Source organism: Oncorhynchus clarkii, chromosome 15 (assembly GCF_045791955.1).
Source record: "Oncorhynchus clarkii lewisi isolate Uvic-CL-2024 chromosome 15, UVic_Ocla_1.0, whole genome shotgun sequence".
NCBI classification, from domain to species: Eukaryota; Metazoa; Chordata; class Actinopteri; order Salmoniformes; family Salmonidae; genus Oncorhynchus; species Oncorhynchus clarkii.
In genome coordinates this window covers 279,403-294,156 of record NC_092161.1, presented here as the reverse complement: position 1 = coordinate 294,156, position 14,754 = coordinate 279,403, and the positions used below count along the sequence as shown (strand labels likewise).

General features: G+C 45.6%; 1 protein-coding gene across 3 annotated transcripts in view; it reads right to left on the bottom strand.

Moving 5' to 3' along the window:
• Window positions 1-14,754, bottom strand: part of LOC139366854 (membrane-bound transcription factor peptidase, site 2) — a 71,696-nt gene that overhangs the window by 41,487 nt on the left and 15,455 nt on the right. The window contains exons 2-4 of one of the 3 annotated variants that reach the window (XM_071104541.1): window positions 12,783-12,931; window positions 12,332-12,470; window positions 12,151-12,254 (exon numbers count right to left, since the gene is read on the bottom strand). In XM_071104541.1, the coding sequence (XP_070960642.1) occupies window positions 12,151-12,254; window positions 12,332-12,470; window positions 12,783-12,931 (392 nt within the window). Of the gene's footprint in view, window positions 1-12,150; window positions 12,255-12,331; window positions 12,472-12,590; window positions 12,607-12,689; window positions 12,707-12,782; window positions 12,932-14,754 lie in introns of those variants that run through there. The other 2 variants (XM_071104543.1, XM_071104542.1) reach the window with 2 other exon arrangements.

The following is a 14,754-nucleotide window of genomic DNA, read 5'->3' as shown; positions in this document are numbered from 1 at the left end:
AGAGTAAGTGACTCTGTTCAGTCACAGCATGGTCGGAGTTAGTGACTCAGTTCAGTTACAGCATCATCATTAGTGACTCAATTCAGTTACAGCATGGTCCAGTTAGTGACTCACTCAGTTCAGTTACAGCATGGTCAGAGTTAGTGACTCAGTTAAGTTACAGCATGGTCGGAGTTAGTGACTCAGTTCAGTTACAGCATGGTCCAGGTAGTGACTCAGTTCAGTCACAGCATGGTCCAGATAGTGACTCAGTTCAGTTACAGCATGGTCCAGTTAGTGACTCAGTTCAGTCACAGCGTGGTCCAGTTAGTGACTCACTCAGTTCAGTCACAGCATGGTCAGAGTTAGTGACTAAGTTCAGTCACAGCATGGTCCAGTTAGTCACTCAGTTCAGTTAATGCATCATCATCATTAGTTACTCAATTCAGTTACAGCATGGTCTTTACAGCAAAATCTTTATACTCTCTTTGGATAATTCATTCCAATCATTTAAAAGTTAGTGACTCACTCAGTTCAGTTACAGCATGGTCAGAGTTAGTGACTCAGTCCAGTTACAGCATGGTCAGAGTAAGTGACTCTGTTCAGTTACAGCATGGTCCAGTTAGTGACTCAGTTCAGTCACAGCATGGTCCAGTTAGTGACTCACTCAGTTCAGTCACAGCATGGTCAGAGTTAGTGACTAAGTTCAGTCACAGCATGGTCCAGTTAGTCACTCAGTACAGTTAATGCATGGTCCAGTTAGTGACTCAGTTCAGTCACAGTATGGTCCAGTTAGTGACTCAGTTCAGTCACAGCATGGTCAGAGTTAGTGACTCAGTTCAGTTACAGCATCATCATCATTAGTTACTCAATTCAGTTACAGCATGGTCTTTACAGCAAAATCTTTATACTCTCTTTGGATAATTCATTCCAATCATTTAAAAGTTAGTGACTCACTCAGTTCAGTTACAGCATGGTCAGAGTTAGTGACTCAGTCCAGTTACAGCATGGTCAGAGTAAGTGACTCTGTTCAGTCACAGCATGGTCAGAGTTAGTGACTCAGTTCAGTTACAGCATGGTCCAGTTAGTGACTCAGTTCAGTCACAGCATGGTCAGAGTTAGTGACTCAGTTCAGTCACAGCATGGTCCAGTTAGTGACTCACTCAGTTCAGTTACAGCATGGTCAGAGTTAGTGACTCAGTTCAGTTACAGCATGGTCCAGTTAGTGACTCAGTTCAGTCACAGCATGGTCAGAGTTAGTGACTCAGTTCAGTCACAGCATGGTCAGAGTTAGTGACTCAGTTCAGTCACAGCATGGTCAGAGTTAGTGACTCAGTTCAGTTACAGCATGGTCAGAGTTAGTGACTCAGTTCAGTTACAGCATGGTCAGAGTTAGTGACTCAGTTCAGTTACAGCATGGTCCAGGTAGTGACTCAGTTCAGTTACAGCATGGTCCAGGTAGTGACTCAGTTCAGTCACAGCATGGTCCAGTTAGTGACTCAGTTCAGTCACAGCATGGTCAGAGTTAGTGACTCAGTTCAGTTACTGCATGGTCAGAGTTAGTGACTCAGTTCAGTTACAGCATGGTCCAGGTAGTGACTCAGTTCAGTTACAGCATGGTCCAGTTAGTGACTCAGTTCAGATACAGCATGGTCCAGTTAGTGACTCAGTTCAGTCACAGCATGGTCCAGTTAGTGACTCAGTTCAGATACAGCATGGTCAGAGTTAGTGACTCAGTTCAGCTACAGCATGGTCAGAGTTAGTGACTCAGTTCAGTTACAGCATGGTCCAGTTAGTGACTCAGTTCAGTCACAGCATGGTCAGAGTTAGTGACTCAGTTCAGTCACAGCATGGTTAGAGTTAGTGACTCATTTCAGTCACAGCATGGTCAAGTTAGTGACTCAGTTCTGTTACAGCATCGTCATCGTAAGTGACTCAGTTCAGTTAAAGCATGGCCAGAATTAGTGACTCAGTTCAGTTACAGCTTGGTCCAGTTAGTGACTCAGTTCAGTCACAGCATGGCCAGAATGAGTGACTCAGTTCAGTCACAGCATGGTCCAGTTAGTGACTCACTCAGTTCAGTTACAGCATGGTCAGAGTTAGTGACTCAGTCCAGATACAGCATGGTCAGAGTAAGTGACTCAGTTCAGTTACAGCATCATCATTAGTGACTCAATTCAGTTACAGCATGGTCCAGTTAGTGACTCACTCAGTTCAGTTACAGCATGGTCAGAGTAAGTGACTCTGTTCAGTCACAGCATGGTCAGAGTTAGTGACTCAGTTCAGTTACAGCATGGTCCAGGTAGTGACTCAGTTCAGTCACAGCATGGTCCAGATAGTGACTCAGTTCAGTTACAGCATGGTCCAGTTAGTGACTCAGTTCAGTTACAGCATGGTCAGAGTTAGTGACTCAGTTCAGTCAAAGCATGGTCCAGGTAGTGACTCAGTTCAGTTACAGCATGGTCCAGTTAGTGACTCAGTTCAGTTACAGCATGGTCCAGTTAGTGACTCAGTTCAGTTACAGCATGGTCCAGTTAGTGACTCAGTTCAGTTACAGCATGGTCCAGTTAGTGACTCAGTTCAGTTACAGCATGGTCAGAGTTAGTGACTCAGTTCAGTTACAGCATGGTCCAGGTAGTGACTCAGTTCAGTTACAGCATGGTCCAGGTAGTGACTCAGTTCAGTCACAGCATGGTCCAGTTAGTGACTCAGTTCAGTCAAAGCATGGTCCAGTTAGTGACTCAGTTCAGTCACAGCATGGTCAGAGTTAGTGACTCAGTTCAGTTACAGCATGGTCCAGGTAGTGACTCAGTACAGTCACAGCATGGTCCAGTTAGTGACTCAGTTCAGTCAAAGCATGGTCCAGTTAGTGACTCAGTTCAGTTACAGCATGGTACAGGTAGTGACTCAGTTCAGTTACAGCATGGTACAGGTAGTGACTCAGTTCAGTTACAGCATGGTCCAGTTAGTGACTCAGTTCAGATACAGCATGGTCCAGGTAGTGACTCAGTTCAGTCACAGCATGGTCAGAGTTAGTGACTCAGTTCAGTCACAGCATGGTCAGAGTTAGTGACTCAGTTCAGTTACAGCATGGTCCAGGTAGTGACTCAGTTCAGTTACAGCATGGTCCAGGTAGTGACTCAGTTCAGATACAGCATGGTCCAGCTAGTGACTCAGTTCAGTTACAGCATGGTCAGAGTTAGTGACTCAGTTCAGTTACAGCATGGTCCAGATAGTGACTCAGTTCAGATACAGCATGGTCCAGGTAGTGACTCAGTTCAGTCACAGCATGGTCAGAGTTAGTGACTCAGTTCAGTTACAGCATGGTCCAGGTAGTGACTCAGTTCAGTCACAGCATGGTCCAGTTAGTGACTCAGTTCAGTCACAGCATGGTCCAGATAGTGACTCAGTTCAGTTACAGCATGGTCCAGTTAGTGACTCAGTTCAGTTACAGCATGGTCAGAGTTAGTGACTCAGTTCAGTCAAAGCATGGTCCAGGTAGTGACTCAGTTCAGTTACAGCATGGTCCAGTTAGTGACTCAGTTCAGTTACAGCATGGTCCAGTTAGTGACTCAGTTCAGTTACAGCATGGTCCAGTTAGTGACTCAGTTCAGTTACAGCATGGTCCAGTTAGTGACTCAGTTCAGTTACAGCATGGTCAGAGTTAGTGACTCAGTTCAGTTACAGCATGGTCCAGGTAGTGACTCAGTTCAGTTACAGCATGGTCCAGTTAGTGACTCAGTTCAGTTACAGCATGGTCAGAGTTAGTGACTCAGTTCAAAAACAGCATGGTCAGAGTTAGTGACTCAGTTCAGCTACAGCATGGTCAGAGTTAGTGACTCAGTTCAGATACAGCATGGTCAGAGATAGTGACTCAGTTCAGTTACAGCATGGTCCAGTTAGTGACTCAGTTCAGTCACAGCATGGTCAGAGTTAGTGACTCAGTTCAGTCACAGCATGGTTAGAGATAGTGACTCATTTCAGTCACAGCATGGTCAAGTTAGTGACTCAGTTCAGTTAAAGCATGGACCAGTTAGTGACTCAGTTCAGTTACAGCATGGCCAGACTTAGTGACTCAGTTCAGTTACAGCATGGTCCAGTTAGTGACTCAGTTCAGTTACAGCATGGTCCAGTTAGTGACTCAGTTCAGTCACAGCATTGTCAGAGTTAGTGACTCAGTTCAGTCACAGCATGGTCCAGTTAGTGACTCAGTTCAGTTACAGCATGGTCCAGGTAGTGACTCAGTTCAGTAACAGCATGGTCCAGTTAGTGACTCAGTTCAGATACAGCATGGTCCAGGTAGTGACTCAGTTCAGTCACAGCATGGTCAGAGTTAGTGACTCAGTTCAGTTACAGCTTGGTTAGAGTTAGTGACTGGGTTCAGTCACAGCCTGGTCAGAGTTAGTGACTCAGTTCAGTCACAGCATCGTCATCGTAAGTGACTCAGTTCAGTTAAAGCATGGTCAGTTAGTGACTCAGTTCAGCTATAGCATGGTCAGAGTTAGTGACTAAGTTCAGATACAGCATGGTCAGAGTTAGTGACTCAGTTCAGTTACAGCATGGTCCAGTTAATGACTCATTTCAGTCACAGCATGGTCAAGTTAGTGACTCAGTTCAGATACAGCATGGTCGAGTTTGTGTCTCTGTCCCAGTTCAGTTACAGCATTGTCCAGTTAGTGACTCAGTTCTGTTACAGCATCGTCATCGTAAGTGACTCAGTTCAGTCACAGCATGGCCAGAATTAGTGACTGAGTTCAGTTACATCATGGTCAGAGTTCGTGACTCAGTTCAATCACAGCATGGTAAGAGTTAGTGACTCAGTTCAATTAGAGCATGGTCAGAGTTAGTGACTCAGTTCAATTAGAGCATGGTCAGAGTTAGTGACTCAGTTCAGTCAAAGCATGGTCCAGTTAGTGACTCAGTTCAGTCACAGCATGGCCAGAATTAGTGACTCAGTTCAGTTACAGCATGGTCCAGGTAGTGACTCAGTTCAGATACAGCATGGTCCAGTTAGTGACTCAGTTCAGATACAGCATGGCCAGACTTAGTGACTCAGTTCAGTTACAGCATGGTCCAGTTAGTGACTCAGTTCAGTTACAGCATGGTCCAGTTAGTGACTCAGTTCAGTCACAGCATTGTCAGAGTTAGTGACTCAGTTCAGTCACAGCATGGTCCAGTTAGTGACTCAGTTCAGTTACAGCATGGTCCAGGTAGTGACTCAGTTCAGTCACAGCATGGTCCAGTTAGTGACTCAGTTCAGATACAGCATGGTCCAGGTAGTGACTCAGTTCAGTCACAGCATGGTCAGAGTTAGTGACTCAGTTCAGTTACAGCTTGGTTAGAGTTAGTGACTGGGTTCAGTCACAGCCTGGTCAGAGTTAGTGACTCAGTTCAGTCACAGCATCGTCATCGTAAGTGACTCAGTTCAGTTAAAGCATGGTCAGTTAGTGACTCAGTTCAGCTATAGCATGGTCAGAGTTAGTGACTAAGTTCAGATACAGCATGGTCAGAGTTAGTGACTCAGTTCAGTTACAGCATGGTCCAGTTAATGACTCATTTCAGTCACAGCATGGTCAAGTTAGTGACTCAGTTCAGATACAGCATGGTCGAGTTTGTGTCTCTGTCCCAGTTCAGTTACAGCATTGTCCAGTTAGTGACTCAGTTCTGTTACAGCATCGTCATCGTAAGTGACTCAGTTCAGTCACAGCATGGCCAGAATTAGTGACTGAGTTCAGTTACATCATGGTCAGAGTTCGTGACTCAGTTCAATCACAGCATGGTAAGAGTTAGTGACTCAGTTCAATTAGAGCATGGTCAGAGTTAGTGACTCAGTTCAATTAGAGCATGGTCAGAGTTAGTGACTCAGTTCAGTCAAAGCATGGTCCAGTTAGTGACTCAGTTCAGTCACAGCATGGCCAGAATTAGTGACTCAGTTCAGTTACAGCATGGTCCAGGTAGTGACTCAGTTCAGATACAGCATGGTCCAGTTAGTGACTCAGTTCAGATACAGCATGGTCCAGTTAGTGACTCAGTTCAGTTACAGCATGGTCCAGTTCATGTCTCAGTCCCAGTTCAGTTACAGCATTGTCATCATAAGTGACTCAGTTCAGTTAAAGCATGGACCAGTTAGTGACTCAGTTCAGTGACAGCATGGTCAGAGTTAGTGACTCAGTTCAGTGACAGCATGGTCATAGTTAGTGACTCAGTTCAGTCAAAGCATGGTCCAGTTAGTGACTCAGTTCAGTAACAGCATGGTCAGAGTTAGTGACTCAGTTCAGTCATAGCATGGTCAGAGATAGTGACTCAGTTCAGTCATAGCATGGTCAGAGTTAGTGACTCAGATCAGTTATAGCATGGTCCAGTTAGTGACTCAGTTCAGTCACAGCTTGGTTAGAGTTAGTGACTCAGTTCAGTTACAGCATGGTCCAGTTAGTGATTCAGTGCAGTTACAGCATGGTCAGAGTTCGTGTCTCAGTTCAGTTACAGCATGGTCCAGTTAGTCACTCAGTTCAGTCACAGTCAAAGCATGGTCCAGTTAGTGACTCAGTTCAGTCAAAGCATGGTCAGAGTTAGTGACTCAGTTCAATCACAGCATGGTCAGAGTTAGTGACTCAGTTCAGTCACAGCATGGTCAGAGTTAGTGACTCAGTTCAATCACAGCATGGTCAGAGTTAGTAACTCAGTTCAGTCAAAGCATGGTCAGAGTTAGTGACTCATTTCAGTTACAGCATCATCATCATTAGTGACTCAATTCAGTTACAGCATGGTCCAGTTAGTGACTCAGTTCAGTCACAGCATGGTCAGAGTTAGTAACTCAGATCAGTTATGAGATGGTCAGAGTTAGTGACTCAGTTCAGTTACAGCATGGCCCAGTTAGTGACTCAGTTCAGTTACAGCATGGTCAGAGTTAGTGACTCAGTTCAGTTACAGCATGGCCAAGGTAGTGACTCAGTTCAGTAACAGCATGGTCAGAGTTAGTGACTCAGTTCAGTCATAGCATGGTCAGAGTTAGTGACTCAGATCAGTTATAGCATGGTCAGAGTTAGTGACTCAGTTCAGTTACAGCATGGTCAGAGCTAGTGACTCAGTTCAGTTACAGCATGGTCCAGTTTGTGTCTCTGTCCCAGTTCAGTTACAGCATGGTCAGAGTTAGTGACTCAGTTCAGTCACAGTCAAAGCATGGTCCAGTTAGTGATTCAGTTCAGTTACAGCATGGTCAGAGTTCTTGTCTCAGTTCAGTTACAGCATGGTCCAGTTAGTCACTCAGTTCAGTCACAGTCAAAGCATGGTCCAGTTAGTGACTCAGTTCAGTCACAGTCAAAGCATGGTCCAGTTAGTGACTCAGTTCAGTCACAGTCAAAGCATGGTCCAGTTAGTGACTCAGTTCAGTCACAGTCAAAGCATGGTCCAGTTAGTGACTCAGTTCAGTCACAGTCAAAGCATGGTCAGAGTTCGTGTCTCAGTTCAGTTACATTATGGTCCAGTTAGTGATTCAGTTCAGTTACAGCATGGTCAGAGTTCGTGTCTCAGTTCAGTTACAGCATGGTCAGAGTTAGTGACTCAGTTCAGTCACAGTCAAAGCATGGTCCAGTTAGTGACTCAGTTCAGTCACAGTCAAAGCATGGTCCAGTTAGTGACTCAGTTCAGTCACAGTCAAAGCATGGTCAGAGTTCGTGTCTCAGTTCAGTTACATTATGGTCCAGTTAGTGATTCAGTTCAGTTACAGCATGGTCAGAGTTAGTGACTCAGTTCAATCACAGCATGGTCAGAGTTAGTGACTCAGTTCAGTCACAGCATGGTCCAGTTAGTGACTCAGTTCAGTCACAGCATGGTCCAGTTATAGCATGGTCCAGTTAGTGACTCAGTTCAGTCAAAGCATGGTCAGAGATAGTGACTCATTTCAGTTACAGCATCATCATCATTAGTGACTCAATTCAGTTACAGCATGGCCAAGGTAGTGACTCAGTTCAGTCACAGCATGGTCAGAGTTAGTCACTCAGTTCAGTCACAGTCAAAGCATGGTCCAGTTAGTGACTCAGTTCAGTCAAAGCATGGTCAGAGTTAGTGACTCAGTTCAGTCAAAGCATGGTCAGAGTTAGTGACTCAGTTCAGTTACAGCATGGTCAGAGCTAGTGACTCAGTTCAGTTACAGCATGGTCCAGTTTGTGTCTCTGTCCCAGTTCAGTTACAGCATGGTCCAGTTAGTGACTCAGTTCAGTCACAGTCAAAGCATGGTCCAGTTAGTGACTCAGTTCAGTCACAGTCAAAGCATGGTCCAGTTAGTGACTCAGTTCAGTCACAGTCAAAGCATGGTCCAGTTAGTGATTCAGTTCAGTTACAGCATGGTCAGAGTTCTTGTCTCAGTTCAGTTACAGCATGGTCCAGTTAGTCACTCAGTTCAGTCACAGTCAAAGCATGGTCCAGTTAGTGACTCAGTTCAGTCACAGTCAAAGCATGGTCCAGCTAGTGACTCAGTTCAGTAACAGTCAAAGCATGGTCCTGTTAGTGACTAAGTTCAGTCAAAGCATGGTCAGAGTTCGTGTCTCAGTTCAGTTACAGCATGGTCCAGTTAGTCACTCAGTTCAGTCACAGTCAAAGCATGGTCCAGTTAGTGACTCAGTTCAGTCAAAGCATGGTCAGAGTTAGTGACTCAGTTCAGTCACAGCATGGTCCAGTTAGTGACTCAGTTCAGTTAAAGCATGGTCCAGATAGTGAATCTGTCCCAGTTCAGTCACAGCATGGTCAACGTTAGTGACTCAGTCACAGTCAAAGCATGGTCCAGTTAGTGACTCAGTTCAGTCACAGTCAAAGCATGGTCCCAGTTAGTGACTCAGTTCAGTCACAGTCAAAGCATGGTCCAGTTCGTGTCTCAGTTCAGTTACATTGTGGTCCAGTTAGTTATTCAGTTCAGTTACAGCATGGTCAGAGTTCGTGTCTCAGTTCAGTTACAGCATGGTCCAGTTAGTCACTCAGTTCAGTCACAGTCAAAGCATGGTCCAGTTAGTGACTCAGTTCAGTCACAGTCAAAGCATGGTCCAGTTAGTGACTCAGTTCAGTCACAGTCAAAGCATGGTCCAGTTAGTGACTCAGTTCAGTCAAAGCATGGTCAGAGTTAGTGACTCAGTTCAGTCAAAGCATGGTCAGAGTTAGTGACTCAGTTCAATCACAGCATGGTCAGAGTTAGTGACTCAGTTCAGTCACAGCATGGTCAGAGTTAGTGACTCAGTTCAGTCACAGCATGGTCCAGTTAGGGACTCAGTCACAGTCAAAGCATGGTCCAGATAGTGAATCTGTCCCAGTTCAGTCACAGCATGGTCAACGTTAGTGACTCAGTCACAGTCAAAGCATGGTCCAGTTAGTGACTCAGTTCAGTCAAAGCATGGTCAGAGTTAGTGACTCAGTTCAGTCAAAGCATGGTCAGAGTTAGTGACTCAGTTCAATCACAGCATGGTCGGAGTTAGTGACTCAGTTCAGTCACAGTCAAAGCATGGTCCAGTTAGTGACTCAGTTCAGTCAAAGCATGGTCAGAGTTAGTGACTCAGTTCAGTCACAGCATGGTCCAGTTAGTGACTCAGTTCAGTTATAGCATGGTCCAGTTAGTGACTCAGTTCAGTTATAGCATGGTCTAGTTAGTGAATCTGTCCCAGTTCAGTCACAGCATGGTCAACGTTAGTGACTCATTTCAGTTAAAGCATGGTCCAGTTAGTGACTCAGTTCAGTTACAGCATGGTCCAGTTAGTGACTCACTCAGTCCAGTAACAGCATGGTCAGAGTTACTTACTCAGTTCAGTTACAGCATGGCTCAGTTAGTGACTATGTTCAGTTACAGCATGGTCAGAGTTAGTGACTCAGTTCAGTTACAGCATGGTCAGAGTTAGTGACTCAGTTCAGTTACAGCATGGTCCAGTTAGTGACTCAGTCCCAGTTCAGTCCCAGCATGGTCCTGTTAGTGACTCAGTTCAGGTACAGCATGGTCCAGTTAGTGACTCACTCAGTCCAGTAACAGCATTGTCAGAGTTACTTACTCAGTTCAGTTACAGCGTGGTCAGAGTTAGGGTCTCAGTTCAGTTACAGCATGGTCAGACTTAGTGACTCAGTTCAGTTACAGCATGGTCCAGTTTGTGTCTCTGTCCCAGTTCAGTTACAGCATGGTCCAGTTAGTGACTCAGTTCAGTCACAGTCAAAGCATGGTCCAGTTAGTGACTCAGTTCAGTCACAGTCAAAGCATGGTCCAGTTAGTGACTCAGTTCAGTCACAGTCAAAGCATGGTCCAGTTAGTGATTCAGTTCAGTTACAGCATGGTCAGAGTTCTTGTCTCAGTTCAGTTACAGAATGGTCCAGTTAGTCACTCAGTTCAGTCACAGTCAAAGCATGGTCCAGTTAGTGACTCAGTTCAGTCACAGTCAAAGCATGGTCCAGCTAGTGACTCAGTTCAGTAACAGTCAAAGCATGGTCCTGTTAGTGACTAAGTTCAGTCAAAGCATGGTCAGAGTTCGTGTCTCAGTTCAGTTACAGCATGGTCCAGTTAGTCACTCAGTTCAGTCACAGTCAAAGCATGGTCCAGTTAGTGACTCAGTTCAGTCAAAGCATGGTCAGAGTTAGTGACTCAGTTCAGTCACAGCATGGTCCAGTTAGTGACTCAGTTCAGTTAAAGCATGGTCCAGATAGTGAATCTGTCCCAGTTCAGTCACAGCATGGTCAACGTTAGTGACTCAGTCACAGTCAAAGCATGGTCCAGTTAGTGACTCAGTTCAGTCACAGTCAAAGCATGGTCCCAGTTAGTGACTCAGTTCAGTCACAGTCAAAGCATGGTCCAGTTCGTGTCTCAGTTCAGTTACATTGTGGTCCAGTTAGTTATTCAGTTCAGTTACAGCATGGTCAGAGTTCGTGTCTCAGTTCAGTTACAGCATGGTCCAGTTAGTCACTCAGTTCAGTCACAGTCAAAGCATGGTCCAGTTAGTGACTCAGTTCAGTCACAGTCAAAGCATGGTCCAGTTAGTGACTCAGTTCAGTCACAGTCAAAGCATGGTCCAGTTAGTGACTCAGTTCAGTCAAAGCATGGTCAGAGTTAGTGACTCAGTTCAGTCAAAGCATGGTCAGAGTTAGTGACTCAGTTCAATCACAGCATGGTCAGAGTTAGTGACTCAGTTCAGTCACAGCATGGTCAGAGTTAGTGACTCAGTTCAGTCACAGCATGGTCCAGTTAGGGACTCAGTCACAGTCAAAGCATGGTCCAGATAGTGAATCTGTCCCAGTTCAGTCACAGCATGGTCAACGTTAGTGACTCAGTCACAGTCAAAGCATGGTCCAGTTAGTGACTCAGTTCAGTCAAAGCATGGTCAGAGTTAGTGACTCAGTTCAAAAGCATGGTCAGAGTTAGTGACTCAGTTCAATCACAGCATGGTCGGAGTTAGTGACTCAGTTCAGTCACAGTCAAAGCATGGTCCAGTTAGTGACTCAGTTCAGTCAAAGCATGGTCAGAGTTAGTGACTCAGTTCAGTCACAGCATGGTCCAGTTAGTGACTCAGTTCAGTTATAGCATGGTCCAGTTAGTGACTCAGTTCAGTTATAGCATGGTCTAGTTAGTGAATCTGTCCCAGTTCAGTCACAGCATGGTCAACGTTAGTGACTCATTTCAGTTAAAGCATGGTCCAGTTAGTGACTCAGTTCAGTTACAGCATGGTCCAGTTAGTGACTCACTCAGTCCAGTAACAGCATGGTCAGAGTTACTTACTCAGTTCAGTTACAGCATGGCTCAGTTAGTGACTATGTTCAGTTACAGCATGGTCAGAGTTAGTGACTCAGTTCAGTTACAGCATGGTCAGAGTTAGTGACTCAGTTCAGTTACAGCATGGTCCAGTTAGTGACTCAGTCCCAGTTCAGTCCCAGCATGGTCCTGTTAGTGACTCAGTTCAGGTACAGCATGGTCCAGTTAGTGACTCACTCAGTCCAGTAACAGCATTGTCAGAGTTACTTACTCAGTTCAGTTACAGCGTGGTCAGACTTAGTGACTCAGGTCAGATACAGCATGGTCCAGTTTGTGTGTCTGTCCCAGTTCAGTCACAGCATGGTCAACGTTAGTGACTCAGTTCACTCACAGCATGGTCAGAGTTAGTGACTCAGTTCACTCACAGCAGGTCCCAGTTAGTGTGTGTGTGTGATACATCTTACCTTATTGCTGCCACTGCATGGCCCAGTTCGTGTATGACCCCACTGACCAGCAAAGCAGAGAAGAAGTAGGCCAGCTGGCTGACTGGCAGGTTTATACCTGGGACCTGCACACACACATACACAGCAGTCAGTACACAGACACACACACACAGAGACACACACACACGTTCTTTGTACGTACCACCACCTGTAGTGTTTGTTGATTGGCTCCCTGAGGGTGGTCTGATGTCATCTGATGGACAGTCTGCTGCAGGGTTCTAATTAGCAGCACCACCGAACCACACATAGACACCAGCCCAAACACTAGACCACTGGTAAACCTACACACACACACACACACACACACACACACACACACACACACACACACAATTGTGGAACCGGGAACCGAGGGAATTAGGGTTAAGAGGGGTCAGGGATAAGAAGTCAGGTCTTACCAGAGAGGTAGAGGGCATGAGGGTTAAGGGTCAGAGGTCAGGTCTTTACCAGAGGGAGAGTGTGTGAGGATTAGAGGACAAGGGTTAGAGGTCAGGTCTTACCAGAGGTAGAGGGCATGAGGGTTAAGGGTCAGGTCTTATCATAGGTAGGTGTGCGTGAGGGTTAGAGGCCAAGGGTCAGAGGTCAGGTCTTACCAGAGGTAGAGGGCGTGTGGGTTGATGCGAGCGCAGCGTGAGAAGAGGCGGTTGAAGAGGGAGGTCTGCCAGCGGATGTGGAACGGAGAGAGAGACAGACCCTTTGACCCTAGCCACATCTCATAACAATGACCATATGACTCAGACAGCTGAGGGAGAGGAGAGAGGACGTGTTACCTCTGCCCCGACACACATATCAAATACATTTGATTCATTCAAATGTATGTTTTAGCACAATATTCCAAATACCAGTATCACAAGAATGAAGGTTTTGTTCTTTTTAAATTTTATTTCACCTTTATTTAACCAGGTAAGCTAGTTGAGAACAAGTTCTCATTTACAACTGCGGCCTGGCCAAGATAAAGCAAACCAGTGTAACACAAACACAGGGTTACACATGGAATAAACAAGCGTACAGTCAATAACACAATGGAAACAAAATTAAGTCTATATACAGTGTGTGCAAATGGCGTGAGGAGGTAGGCAATAAATAGGCCATAGTAGCAAAGTAATTACAATTCAGCAGATTAACACTGGAGTGATAAATGAGCAGATGATGATGTGCAAGTAGAAATACTGGTGTGCAAAAGACCAGAAAATTAAATCAAATAAAAACAGCATGGGGATGAGGTAGGTAGATCAGGTGGGCTATTTATAGACGGACTATGTACAGCTGCAGCGATCAGTTAGTTGCTCAGATAGCTGATGTTTAAAGTTAGTGAGGGAAATATAATTCTTCAGCGATATTTGCAATTCGTTCCAGTCACTGGCAGCAGAGAACTGGAAGGAAAGGCGGCCAAAGGAGGTGTTGGCTTTGGGGATGACCAGTGAGATATACCTGCTGGACTACGGGTGGGTGTTGTTATCGTGACCAGTGAGCTGAGATAAGGCAGATGACCTGGAGCCACTGGGGCTGGCGCCTAATATGTAGGGAGGGCCAGCCGACTAGAGCGTACAGGTCGTGGATGGGTGGTATAAGGGGCTTTGGTAAAAAAAACGGATGGCACTGTGATAGACTGCATCCAGTTTGCTGAGTAGAGTGTTGGAAGCTATTTTGTAGATGACATCGCCGAAGTCGAGGATCGGTAGGATAGTCAGTTTTACTAGGATAAGTTTTGCGGCGTGAGTGAAGGAGGCTTTGTTGCGAAATAGACAGCCGATTTTAGATTTCATTTAGGATTGGAGATGTTTAATATGAGTCTGGAAGGAGAGTTTACAGTCTAAACAGACACCCAGGTATTTGTAGTTGTCCACATATTCTAGGTCAGAACCGTCCAGGGAAGTGATGCTAGTCGGGCAGGCGGGTGCGGACAGCGAACGGTTGAAAAGCATGCATTTGGTTTTACTAGCGTTTCAGAGCAGTTGGAGGCCACGGAATGAGTGTTTTATGGCATTGAAGCTCGTTTGGAGGTAAGTTAACAGTGTCTAAAGAAAGGCCAGATGTATACAGAATGGTGTCGTCTGCATAGAGGTGGATCAGAGGTGGACCCGCAGCAAGAGCGATAGCATTAATATATACAGAGAAAAGAGTCAGCCCAAGAATTGAACCCTGTGGCACCCCCAGAGAGACTGCCAGAGGTCCGGACAACAGGCCCTCCGATTTGACACACTGAACTCTATCTGAGAAGTAGTTGGTGAACCTGGTGAGGCAGTCATTTGAGAAACCAAGGCTTTTGAGTCTGCCGATAAGAATACGGTGATTGACAGAGTCGAAAGCCTTGGCCAGGTCGATGAAGACGGCTGCACAGTACTGTCTTTTATCGATGGCGGTTATGATATCGTTTAGTACCTTGAGCGTGGCTGAGGTGCACCCGTGACCAGCTCGGAAACCAGATTGCACAGCGGAGAAGGTACGGTGGGATTCGAAATGGTCAGTGATCTGTTTATTAACTTGGCTTTCGAAGACTTTAGAGAGGCAGGGCAAGATGGATATAGGTCAAAAACAGTTTGGGTCTAGAGTGTCACCTCCTTT